The sequence below is a fragment of the Erithacus rubecula genome (genome assembly GCF_903797595.1).
Source record: "Erithacus rubecula genome assembly, chromosome: 3".
In the NCBI taxonomy this organism is placed as follows: domain Eukaryota; kingdom Metazoa; phylum Chordata; class Aves; order Passeriformes; family Muscicapidae; genus Erithacus; species Erithacus rubecula.
In genome coordinates this window covers 73,334,933-73,348,843 of record NC_136689.1, presented here as the reverse complement: position 1 = coordinate 73,348,843, position 13,911 = coordinate 73,334,933, and the positions used below count along the sequence as shown (strand labels likewise).

Genomic DNA, 13,911 nt, shown 5'->3' with positions numbered 1-13,911 from the left:
AAACAGAACACTCAAACCTTTAGTCAGAAAAGAAGGAGGGTATGAAGAGGTCAAAGAGTTTCTGTCTCATTGACAAATTACTTCCTGTGAGTATGGTGGCTTCCATTTTATGTCATTAAAGCTAGCAAAAGAGTCAGTGACTTGACAGCATCTCCTTCTTTAATGCACCCATGGATAATTTACTATTTCCCAGGTCAGGAGGTTGAAGCCAACACTTCCATTATTAGAATGAATATAATGCAAATATAGATCTATGGTCAGAGCCAAGGGAAGTTAAGCACCTACATTCTAAATTTTCTTAGAATTAAAGCTTCACTTTTCCTAAAGCTTATCTTAATATACATGGCCAGAACTCTTTTCTTCCCAGACCCTTGTGAAGTTTAGCCAATAGTTTGGTTTTTTTTGCAGAATTTACCCCTACTAGCCTGAGCTGTCTATAAAACATAATTGTTTCTCTCAAAATGACTTGTGGTTCAGATTTCTTTCTACTAAACAAGCTGATCATTGGTGTGATCATTGTGATCATTGGGTCCAGAAAATAATAAGTGGTTAAATTGTGTTGTTAAAATAACTGGTTAAAATGTGTCCAAAATCCCTGTTTTGGATTTCTCCTACTGAGTGCTTTAATCACTAAATTATAAATGAAATGCACCTTTTCCATCTTTGAAATTCATAAATTCAGTAATTTTGAGCTTATTCTACTGCATTAAAGCAACATAAATGACTGAGATGTAGTGTGTTTCCCTGCATTAGTATCTAATAACCAGCTACTTGGTACACTATTATGAGACTGGAAGTAGGTCATGGCTATTTGCAACTGTTGAGGACTCTCTTACCTTGAATAAAAATGGTATTCACCATAGTACTTTATAATATTAATTATTAAAATAACAAACAAAAAGTCAAAATTTTCTAAATAAAATGTTTATAGGTGAAAATTTACGACATTTTATCTAATATAAAATATAACACTTTCATTCCATGCTCCGAACTAAAATGGTTTTTGCATGGTTTTAGGTAGAAAACTTCCCATAAAAGAGAAATTGTACTTTCTAGATAGAGATTAGAATTACTTCTTCACCATGAAGCATCATACCTGATTGTATGTGAAATGAAAAACTAAACTGCAATGCCTTTTAAAATGAAGATCACAACTGTGGATTCAAATAGAGACATAAACTACTTATGTAGCACTACAACTGGGAATTACTTATGACATAAAATTGCAAATTTTTTCATTCCCTTACCTAGTTTACCACCTGAGTCACAGGAACATCCACCCATTGGTGCCACATACCTTTTTCAGTTTAATGACTCCTTCCTGGGTGTACTCATCTGTCGTGATGTCAAACAAATTTCCTCCATCTCCTGGAACTATGTTGTACTCAATTTCTGCGTTTTTCCCAAAATCAGGATCCACAGCTCTGATCCGTCCAATAGCAGAACCAACGTGAGAGGTCTCAGGTACTTTCAAATGGAAGATACCTGTGACAAAGTGGTAGACAGTCATTCTTGGGATTTCTTGGTAATTAACACAGGTATTTCTCATTAAAATCATTAAGGCTGTGCAAAATAAAAAGACTTAAATAATCTAATTAAAATTAGGAGATTAAAACAATGAAGGTTGCAAAAAATATATTCCATTCTTATCTATTGACTTCCTCTAGATTCTAGATTTTTTTCCATTGTGACTGTAAAGGCTTTAGCATCTGTATCTCTTGAGATATCTATCTATATTTCTATCTTTAATTTTTCACATGCGATTGACTCCTTCTAGAATTAAATTGTACTTATAGATAGTACATGTTTACAAGCACTTTCCTCCTGTTTTTTGGGTGGCAGGTTTGGTCATTTGTTTTTGTTTTGTTTTATTTTGGTTTGATTTGGTTTGTTTGTTTGGTTTGGTTTGGTTTGGTTTGGTTTTGTAGAAAATGTATTTATGGCTTTCACATTGGCTGAAAGGAAGAATTCAGTGAGAAAAGTTTCCATTCATTTGTTCAAAATTCAGTATTATATGTAAATATGCAGTTCCTTTTGGAAGAGATATTGTTCATACATGAGCCACCAGAGGGTGCTCTTATTAAAATTTCAGAGCTAAACAATTTTTAACTTAGAACATCTTTACTTTCAGATTATCTACTGCAAATTATAATAAAAAATAAAAAAAAAAATAAAAATAAAAACAAACCACAAAAAAAATTGAACAATTTTAAAATAAGTATTGCTACTGACATGTGAGGAGAAAATAGTTTCATTCAGGGGAACAGCTATGTTGGAAAATGCTAGACATAATAGAGCTAAATGAAAAAGTCCAAAGTACTTGGAGGCAGCCTTGATTTTAGCAACAGCAGTAGCAGCAGGTCTGGGCTTGTAAGATGGTGCCCTGACTTATTTCACTGTTCCTGAAGTGCCTGCATTCCCTGTTCAGCTACACCTCTCTCCAGAGCTGTCACTGGCTCAGCTGCCTGTGAACACCCCATGAGCAGTGTGTGCTGTGGGCAGGCAGAGCTCACCTTTCTTCACGTAGCAGTCTCTGCTGTCAAAACTGCCAGCAACTTTTGGAGCTGCTTTTGAGCCCAGGATGTTTGAACCACTGTCCCTCAACAAAGCTAGCTCCATCATTTTATTTCCCTTGGTTCATTTTGTTTTCCTGGGTCAATGTTCCACAGCTCTCAGAAGACATCCTGCTCAGTTCTGCTGCATTCGACGTGTAGGAGGAAATTTGCACCTCTTTATCAACAGCATAGGACAGGAAACTGTGACTGTTGAGAGGAACATTAGGGGGATGTCTCAGAGATTTCCACCAGGCAGTGGTTCAGCCACACATCACAAAATGAGGCTCTGAGAAGCTGTATATTATGTAACAGCAGGGTAGATGACTTTCACATTCAGCTGCTGAATTAAACAGCAGATGCTGCTCCCTGTCGTTATCTCCTTACAATGCATGCTGTGTCAGCTTTTTCAGCTTTACAGTCTTTTCAGGTGATGAAGAAATGACATTAGCACTGCTGGATTAGGAAAAAGCTCAGTCTTTTGTGAGTAGTCATTTGGGCTATGGAACCTATAAAATTGTCTGTTTGATTGCCTCTGAAAAAATGTCCTTTGTTTGCTTTCCCTCTCTGCCAGTCAGTATGCAAAGTATACCACAAAGCAAAATTTGCCCTTTTTGTTCGAGAAAATCCCCATAAGTAAAGTCATCTTGTGCCAGCATTCACTTCTGGACATCACAGCGTGCAGGTTTGTATTACCCATTGACTGAGCTACTAAACACTGAGTAATTATCATTTCACTACTTTTCTTTCCAAGGGAACATACTAAAGGAAGCTGTATTTCTCAGTGTTCTTCTAACAGCAGGAAAGGATTATTATGACACAAAATGGTGTCATGACAAGATAGTCTCAGCTATTTCTTAGCTGTACTTTGATGATTCTGAGTATAGAATAAAATTTTAACATGGTATTTATGATGCAATTACAAATCCTCCTATATTTAGTGTCATTTACAAACACGGGTATTACTAGGTCTCTGCTGTGCCAGTTATGCAAAAAAAGAGACTGAAAAGGCCTTTATCTACATTTGAATATTATATTAAACTTCTAGAACTTAGCCCTGGACAGCATGTCCAGGTCTTTTACAGGCACTTATATGAGTCAGCAGAATCAGATAACATGTGTTTACATTCACAGTTTTAAAGAAAATGAAATGTAAGAGCTTAGGATCATAATTTTTTTTTCCATCATTAACAAACTGGTATATTTTTAGTGATCTGAAGATCACTCAGATTCATTAAAACAAAAATTTCCCTATAAAATATTGAACCTGGCTGAAAAGCATATAGGACTTAAATGAAGTAAAAAAAAAAAAGAAGTCTGAATTGCTCATTTTTCATTGTTTATGCTCTTATTAGTTATTCTCAATGACTTGGCATTTTATCATTTCCAGAAATTCAACAGCAATAAAGATGGGGTCATCCAGATTAATTTGAAACTCTGAAGCAGTCTTAAACTCTGCAAGAGTCAGATTTCTGAAGATGTAGTATGTAATTACAGTGCCATTGTCCTCCTGTAACATTATCTGCACAGCACATGGAAGCTGTTCTACTGTGACAACTTGCTTTCAGAATAAAACAAATGAAAACAATTAATGTGTATTGCTTCCAGCTCATAGAGAAACTTCAAGAGAATATAACATATAGCATGAAACCACCCTAATTTCTTTCCTTCCCTCCCTCAAATAATAGAATGCTGGAATCACAGAATATGTTGAGCTGGAAGCAATCAGGAGCACTGACTGCAGCTCCTGACCCAGCACAGGACACCTTGAAAACTACAGCATGTGCCTCAGAGTGTTGTCTAAATGTTTCTTGAACTCAGACAGGCTCAGTCTTTGTTGGGAAGACATTTGGAATGATCAATATAAACCATACATCAAATGAAATAGCAGGACAGTTTTCTAGATTTTATTTTTCTGTTTCTAGCAGACATTACTTCTTGCTGTGGACTTGCTGTGACAGTTTAGCATTATTCATTTTTTATTGTCCAGTTTGCCTGTGTACACTACTACCTCCATGTGCTATAGAGCTATATTGAAACAGGCCTGAGTAATAATCTTTTACTCCCAAAGGTCCTGAAAACCTTGTTGTCTTCAGGTTCCTGGAATGATGGAACAAGAACCTCAGACAAGCTTATGCAGCAGCTGGTTATGCTGCACGAATAATTCTGTCAAATGTTGTTTGTGGGACTTCTCTGCCAAAAAAAAAATCTTTCTTCCACTTGCATAAATCTCTTATAAACATGCTTTTTAAACTTGCTCCTGCCTTTCAGGATGTGCCAAAGGAGAAAGCCCCCACTTTTCTCAAACTGCCTTTCAAAACTGGACTGCAACTAGCTCTCTCCTTTGCTGATTTTAGTCACATGTATTGCATGCCAGTCGGGATATTTTCATGTATAGGAAAGCTGGTAGCAATAAATATTTCTTGGTCAGGTCTTTTTGTTTCATGTTGAGCAGCATCAGAGAAAATGATAAAAATAAATGAGTGATGATGCTGTTGAAGCTTTTAAGCTGAAATAACTGACAGGGCTAATTACTTGGCCCCAAAATCATTCAGGAAAATGAGACAGAGGTGAGCTAGAAATTCATACATGCTGCTTCTGAGTTTCTACAACAAAGATGGTTCCAGAGCGCACAGCAGGAAGAAATCAGAGCTGAGTAAGTGACAGATAATCAGTCATATTGACTGAAATACAGCACACATTTACAGTTCTTCTGACATGATTAGATTAGTTTTAGTTTTTAAGGCTCAAAAGCTGTTCTGGGGTTTGATTTTTACTTACAAAGAGGTTAGGTGCTTTTTTTGTTTGTTTTCTACTTAAAAAGAGTGTTTTTTGTTGTTGTTTCTCCATACTTGAAGATTACACCATCATTTACCAGAAGCTTTTCAGGTCTGATAGGAACAGCACCATCATTACTTCTTATCAGCAAAACAACCATTAAAGAACAACCCAGGTTAGCATCAAAGGACTTCAGCTAAATGCATAATGACATTCAATCAAAAAGGTGTAAATGTTATTCGAACATTTTTTTCTAATCTGTCATCATACTTGCACTGTGCAAGATTCTCCTCTTCTGAATTTTCTTTGTCTGTACTTTTTTCAGCTTTCTGGCAGTTACCAAAGTATTGCATTGCAGTGAATCTTAAAGGCAAAAACCCAAACAACAAAACTCAAACCCAAGAGACAGTGTATTGTAATATTCTTGTTAAATTAAATTAAATTACCAAGGCATTTTAATTTTTATCCTGACCCAGGCTGTAAAGACACTGATTCATGTCTGTTTAGGGAGAATCATAAGACAACAGTTCCTATTTTCTCACTGGTGTTTTAACTACAGTGTAATAGCCAAAGGAAAGTATAATGTAAATATATAAGCATATACACAATATATTAAACATGCTGCATCAGCTACAACTAATCAGCCAAATAAATAGCAGCATCTGATGCATATTCTCCTAAAAGTAGGTAAATGTGATTTAGCATAGCAGTAAGATATATTCATGCCTTTCCTGAATGTAGCTCGGTGCCCTGCAGAGGGGCTGGGACATTGTGTGGGGAGAAAAAGCCAGGCTTTGTCACCATGTGCCTGAGGCAGGTCAGGCATGATCTGGGATGGGCTTGCAAAACTTCAGTTGTGGAAAGTCTCCTTCCAGTCTTTGACCCACTGCTCTGAGTGAGAGTTTATGGCCTCATTAGATACATCACGCTATTAGATATAACCATGCTTAAGAATGTCTGGTTCTCTTCTGTGGATTCCAAAGTCCACACCTAGAAAGATGCATTTCCCAGTGCTGCAGAGATTGTGAATGTCCAAGGATCACCAGTACTTTAAGGGTAAATGAGCAGAGACAAAAAAACATTTTGAGTTGGATCCTACACTAGTCAAGGATAATCCACATGATGGAGCTTCCCCAGAGCTGGCAGTTCCTGAGCCAGAGCTCTATCACCCCCTGAGGTGAGCTAGCAGACTGTGTTTTTGAAGCCATTCTACTTCCCTTCTCTAAAGGGAAAACTATGTTAATTATACTGGTATAATTTTTGCATACTGAAATATTCAATATAATCATTTGCTAGGATTTTTTTGTCCCTACTGATGTGGTGGTGTTGTCATATAGCTTTCTAAAAATAAACCTCCCCATTGCATGTCAGATAATAATTCCACAGACATTAATATCCCCCTTGTGGGAGCAAAGGTTCAGGAAATGGGAAATGCCAGTTGACTTAATTTCTCAAGGCACTCAAGCCCACAGCTTTTGTCTCCAAAGTGTGCTGGTTGTTGCATAGAGAATACTTGTTGTAACAGAGAATATACTCTATTTAACAACACAATTATAGAAATAATTATAGAAGTAGTTGTTTGGAACCACGCACACTCAGATGTGTGTCCTAATACTGAGGCAAGGATACTACTTAATCTTCTTTGAAAATGTTAAATCATCTTTGTATGGTAGCATAGTTTTACCAAGAGGGGAAGAAAATGATCAGTTCTAGAGTTTATAAAGAATAGTTTCTTCTAGACAATATGGAGTTTCCATATTCCACAGACTGAGGAGAACTAATCAAATTCCTGAGTACCTGCTTTCATCCTGTTACTATTGTTGTATACCAAAGATCCCACATTTATCACTTTTTTGTTGTTGTTGAGAAAAATATGACTTTGCCAATGCATTCATAGTGTAACTTTCTGTAACTCTGAGGGCTTATGTGGAAAACCAGTTTCACATGATCAGCTTCATTATGTATCAAAACCAATGAAGAATTTTTCTGCTAATATTCAGTCTACTAATTAGAAATTACTACCAAAAAAACGTAATCCAATGAGAGAAGTAATTTTGGGAGAGTATAGTCCAAAAGCTTGAATCAATTGTTTTGTATGTAAATTACATAGTAGTTATAAAGAATTATCAATGTGTAGCATGACTTATAGATAGGAAAAAGTTTTCAGGAGAAGATGTCTTTCCTTTCTCAGAATCTCAGGCAGCATGTAATTGGCACTTATCAGGTAGGTAAGTTGGTAATATTCTGGTGATCACACTTTCACCATGAAGTAAATCAATACACATATCCCCTCTATAAAATTTAAATTGAAAGGTACATGCAAGACATTAACATGATAAAAAGAACATTTTCAAGGATGGGACACAGTGTTTGTAATGCTCTGCTTAACATCCCTGCTTCTTTAATATCTTGCTGGAGCCTTTTCATATATTCTTTATCACTCTGGCACAAGATGTAATAACACAACATTTACTACAATTCATTCACTCTTAAGAATGTGGCCAAACCATTTACTTTAGGATCTAAGCCAGGTGTTCTAAATCATCTGTATTGGAAGAATAATTTTTCTCTCCATCAACTAAGGAAATTAGGTTCCTTTCTTAAGTCCTCCAAGTCACACCTCAATTGTATCCCTAAAACCACCTAAACAAAGCATGCTTAACATCTGTATTACTCAAAAAACTCCTTGTGAAGATTTTTTTTTTACATACTCATTGGGTACTTTCCAGGAAATTTTTTCCCCTAATCTTCATATTACTTTTCTTCCCCATACAGGCACAGGCTGAAGTGACCAAAAATTATTGCTTTTAAATATGAAATTGTGAAATCAACAAGTACAAGTCCATAATAGTTTATTACACTTAGTTTCAAGTTTTGGTTTATTCTATGCAGTTTTCTTAAATGCTTATGATTTAGTGTGTGATATAGATACGAAAATAACAATACAATATGATAGAAATTGCATATTTTGCATTTATATTCTCTCATTTATAGCAAGTATGCTCAACTTATCACAAGTGATATTTATGTTTTCCAATTAAGGTGTTTAAAGTAAGCTTCCTCTATAAATATTGCTCATTTTGCAGTGAAATGCAAAAGTAGTGAGTTCTTAATTGCAGGTCCTTCTCTTGTGAGCACTAGGCAATCACATTTACAAATTCAACAAATTTTCCATAGAAGTCACCAAAAATAAAATAATTGTCATGAATTCAAGAAAAACCTTAAAATATATACTCTAAAATATTCCTGTTATTTTATTTTTATTTTTATAGCTTTCTCTATACAAGTATACCAAAAACATATTTTGGACTCACAGAAGACAGTTACAAACTGCTTGGTATCTTCAACTCAGTTCCTACTGCTGTCATTAGGAATATGTGGATTGTTGCAAGCACTAGGGCATCCCATTCAATACTTTTACCAGGAGTGGAGCATTGCTGACAATCTGAATACAACTGCGGTTCTTAGATAGTTTTGAAAATCATGAGCCTAAACTATTTTGATTATAATTAGATAATTACATATGGTCTGTTTCACTTTATGCTGCCCTGTAGTCTCTAAATTTTCAGAAAGCAAGCTCACTATGGTTAGAAGCACAAAGGATATGTTGATTTCTTACTTGCATGGAAGACCTCAGGGAAAAAGGCAGATGCTGCCAGAACTGATAGTGACACAGCAAGTGACACTGTTGTCAGTGAGTCACTTTGGAATCAATTCTCAAAGCATTGCAAGGCAACCCCATGCTGTTAAATCTGTAGCCTTAGCTACTTTCAATATCAGAGTAGGCGGAGATGCATGGGGCTTTCAAGACATACCAAGGTTACTGAGAGTAATTTCATGCATCCAATCTAAATACTCTCTGTGTTTTGAATGAATAATTTCTTTGTCACTCCCCACAGAAAACATATTGTAGTAGAGTGAATGACATGATTCCTGCCAAAGGTTGTTGAATTTCTATGAACTGTATTTATTTGCACCTTCTCCACAGAAGGTAGCAGATGTAAAATACCATTATTAATGATAATAATCTACTATGATGATAATTTTAGTGTTTAAAAACAATTTACCTAATCTTTCCATTAATGATAAATTACCGCTTAGAGATGATGATAGGAGGGAAATGAATTAACAACAGAATGCTAAGACAAATAGACAATACTTTACTTCTAACCACTCTTGTGCTCATTTGTATTTCTTGAACTATTGTTTACAGTGCAATCATTGCATTTTAGCCTGTGAGAAATTACCTACATTTTTCATTGGCTATGGAGTAGTATAAAGAAATAGTTATATTTGGGCTTATGCTCTGCTTTGCAGCTGAGGGTTCAGTCTCTCAGTTTAGACCTTTAAACAGGTTTTTTGTTTCATTCAATACTTACTCCAAACAGTCCTCAGATAACCTTTGCTACTTATGCATTCTTGAGAGTTAGAAAACAATAGAAGTGCAGCAGACAAACAATTTACTAAACATTTAGTCTGTGGTAATTGAATATCTCCCCCTCCAGTTTATTTCTTAGTTTTCTTCCAATTAGTATGCTTTGGTTGGGAGTTTAGTTACTCAGTCTGAATAACATGATTCACCCTTCAAGAGGCTTTATGATTATGAACATGCAACAGTGACAGCTACAAAAAAGACACATTTCCAGAGAGTTTTTACTAAGGTTACATGCACCTTGGGGGAAAAATCAGTTCTCACTAAAAGTGAAGAATTCTGATATGGAAAGGAATAAGAAAAAAATAAGAGAAAGTTGGTACAAGTATAAATAAAAATTTTATAGAGGTTAAAATTTAACTCCTTTATGTTGAACACACACAAATAATGATAGAAAGCTACTTAACTGTGGGGTATTGTGACCCAAAGAGGCCTGGATTGCAAAGAAGAGGTTCAAAAAAGCTACAAATGTACAAAGAAATTTCAGTTTCTGTGGCCCAGAAGCCAGCCAATATAAATGGCCTAATTCCATGTTACTAAATTCTGTTACCCACACCAAAATTTCATGGTCAATTTCATGGAAAGTGACTGCAGAAAATAATTCCTGATCTTTACTAATTTCTCCAAATGCCCTGAATTTCTCAGAGAAAGCTTTACTTGGTTTTGGTCAAAACTGTACCCTGGACTGTTCTAAGACTAACAGTACAATCTATGTAAATCTTCAGATACTCTCATGTCCTTATTTTGCTTTGAAAAACAAAATGTAACATGCCATTGTATATCTTTTAGTCTATGAAAATAAGTCCAGAATTTAACTGATTAAATGGTGATGCAGGGAAAATCAAAATACAGAAGCTTTTTATGGCTACCTGTCAAATGTGCAACTCAAGTGAGTGAAATAGAAACATCAGACAAGGTCACTGAGCTGTGTGACAGGGTGGTAGCCTCAGCAAGTAAGATGAAGAGGTAAAGAATTTATCTGGGATGGTGAAGACTCATGATTTCAGTATAGCAAATATGGAGAAACTAAGAGCTGGAAGTGACTCACCAAAGTATAAATTCTTTTTGCAGTGCTACCACCATTGGGAAAGAAAGAAAATTACTTGTGGAGTTGAAGGAGGAGGTGGCCACAATCTAATTTTATGATGGAAATGAGATCAAGGATAAGTATGTGTTTCTCATAGGAAGGTGGAGACAAGAGTGCTTGTTGAAAATAAGGATATACAGGATGAAGAAGAAAGGGAGGCCAAAGGATGATAAGAAAGGTGAGAAACAAATGCAATAGTACAGAGGTGTGAGACTTGGAAAGAACGTGGAGTAAAGAGGAGCTACCTTTGGCTCTCCTCTGATTCCTGTAATGCCATGTGCAAATACTGGTCAGCTGGTATTTATCATTGTACTGATTTGACTGCAGTTTTACTGATGGCAAAGCAGTAGTGAGTCAAAGGTGTCACAATCCAAAATGAGTGCTGTTTTCATGACTGGTTGGCAATTGCATGATCTCATTTCTGGAGCCTTTGCACTCCTGTCTTCCATCACTCTTTGAAATGGTTGTTTAAAGTATATGTTTAATTCTAAAATGAAGTTTTAATTTACTCAAAACTCACAGGTAAATGAAAATCAGACTTGCATAAGATTTTCTGACATTAAACAATATAAGCTTGGTTAACAAGACCAAGCTGGTGCTGTTTTCTTTTTATGTTTTATGGCATAGAAATTAGAAAATTAAAGATGGAGAAAATCAGGATTTGACCTTCCCTCCTTTTCTGATTCAAAGCAAGTGTTGTCTCAGTCTCACAACTAATCTCTGCCTGCAGGCTATTCTGCAATGAATCTGTCCACCTGTCCTGTGCAGGTATCTCCCAATTGGTATAACATAAGTAATTAGTTGCTGGAACTGAATTAGGGCATCTTGTCTGCCAGGCAAATTCTTTAATCAATGAAAGATGGACTCATTTGCATTCTGAGAGCCAACAAAGATGCAAGTGCGGTATATAAAGCACAACTTTTAACAGAAATACTGAGAGAAACCATACTTCCACATCTAAATTACAGGGAGTAGAACAACTTCCCAGAAAGTCATGAAGACTTGTTAAAATGCTTAATTAGGCAGATTTGAAACTTAGTCCTGAGTCAGTTTTCTAGGTAAAGGAAAGCAGGTAAGTTGTCTGGTTCTAAATTGTCCAAGTAAGGAGGGAATAAATCTTCCTCTCTTATTTTTAAATAAAATCTTTGCTTTCATTATTTAAATTTTTTAGATTAGTGAGAAGAATAATTTATTATTCACACAATCTTTTTCTATATATATTTCTAGTGCACTACTGGGTGGGATTTGTGTTGCATTCTTCTGGAATCTTTAAAAGTAGGTACCATTGTCTCTCATAACCCACTCATCCAGAGCAGTGGATTAAAATATTTTCCTTTCTGTCTCTTGTGGATCAGAAGACCTCTTGTTTGCACTCTGTTTCTGAACCAGTTTTTCAATATAATCTGAGCTAGACTTCAAAGCCACTTGAATGGAATCAGCCACATTTAGTTTGCTGAGTTAAAAACTGACCAGCTTTAATATAGTAAAACTTAGGATACTTAATGCATGTGCAATTTCTGTGATGTACTAAGCTTCAGATAATATATAAATAAGTAACTGTGATAATAGTTTTCAATCTACATACACAATTATATATATAGACAGGTTATTCCTGGTTCAGCATTTGTTGTTCTTTCTTTTTAAGTATTTCTACAGATCATAGTACTTAACAGCACACCTATTAAAATCAGCTGCAAACCAATAAATAATGGCAGAAAATAGATGCAATATAAAGGGCAATAATATGCAAAGCCTATTCCTAATATATAATACATAATATGTCTTTATCATATTATCCAGTTAATAGGTCATTCAAGTGCCATGCCAGGGTTATATAACTAAGTGAATAAAGGACAAGTCTATGTTTGCATAGGTTTTTTTCACTTGCATGGGAATTCCTGAAATTGCATAAATAAAAAATATTATTCTGTTTGTTTCTGAATTGTCTATTTTGTGAACTTTTCTCTCTAAGATTATTGTTTCCTCTGCTGTCTCCAACAGAGAATTTAACATATTCTGTGGAATGCACTGTACTGGCCTCTGGCAAAATTCAAATCCAAATACCTGCAAGCTCCTACAGTATGGGCTGATGTGCAAGGTTGTAAGAATAATCCTTCAACCTCACTTTATTTAAGGCATTACTACCAGAAAGATGAATAGTTGTTTCTGTTTCAAATATCTTGGCATTCCTGGAAATTTGCCATGCTCTTTTATGCAAACTATCTTGATGGATTTCACTGAAATGCTTTTGGAAAGACCAATGACAGCAAAAAAAAAAAAAAAAAAAAAAAAAAAAATGGCCCTTGTGATGTCTAGGTCTTGTTCTAAAGCTGTCTGACTATTTTAAATCTGGTTGCAAAGCAGCTCTGAGATAATGGTTTCTGACCATCAGAGATGCATTTTTTTTAAAGTTAAGACATTCACAAGTAAACAAAATTCCAGTATCAGGTTCAAACCTTAATTAATTTTTCTTCTATTAGAAAAATCTTTTAATCATGCTCTCACAAAATTGACTTCAGTTAGCTGGAAATGATGTGATAAAATACATCTTTTTTCAAATAGTCCTTTTGAGTTCAAAAAAGCAAATTCAAAATGTGTCACCTTAAAAAATACATACCTTAAAAAGAAACCAAAATTATTTCTGACTTCATAAGACACTTGAAATGGTCTTTTATTTGCTAATATCAGAATTTTAAAAAGGGTATAAATTTTAAAATTCAATTGCATTTCTTCTATGTCCGGGTCTTATTTTCTAAAAGCATATTTATGTCGTATTAAAATAAAATATCATACTATCCCTTTGACTAAAATGATCCACATGTGCTTTTATTGCTCAACATATAAGAGTTTATTTCTAAATTGCTTTCAAACTCACTCTGTCAGCAGTGAACAAAAGAAAGAGACTGGAAAACTGAAGCATAATAAACTTACAAAATATGAATCCACCTCTTCACTTAATTGGTTTGATTCCATAAAGCATAATTTATCCCAACTAATTATATAGTTTTTTGTCATTTAAATGTTGAAGTAAATATAACCCATGCATTTGTTCTTGAAGTTTA

General features: G+C 35.1%; 1 protein-coding gene across 1 annotated transcript in view; it reads right to left on the bottom strand.

Annotated features, from left to right (window-relative positions):
• The window catches only part of CDH12 (cadherin 12), a 526,003-nt gene that overhangs the window by 47,784 nt on the left and 464,308 nt on the right, over positions 1–13,911 (bottom strand). Inside the window, exon 7 of the mRNA XM_079302853.1 lies at positions 1,298–1,485. Within this exon, the coding sequence (XP_079158979.1) occupies positions 1,298–1,485 (188 nt within the window). The remainder of the gene's footprint in view (positions 1–1,297; positions 1,486–13,911) is intronic.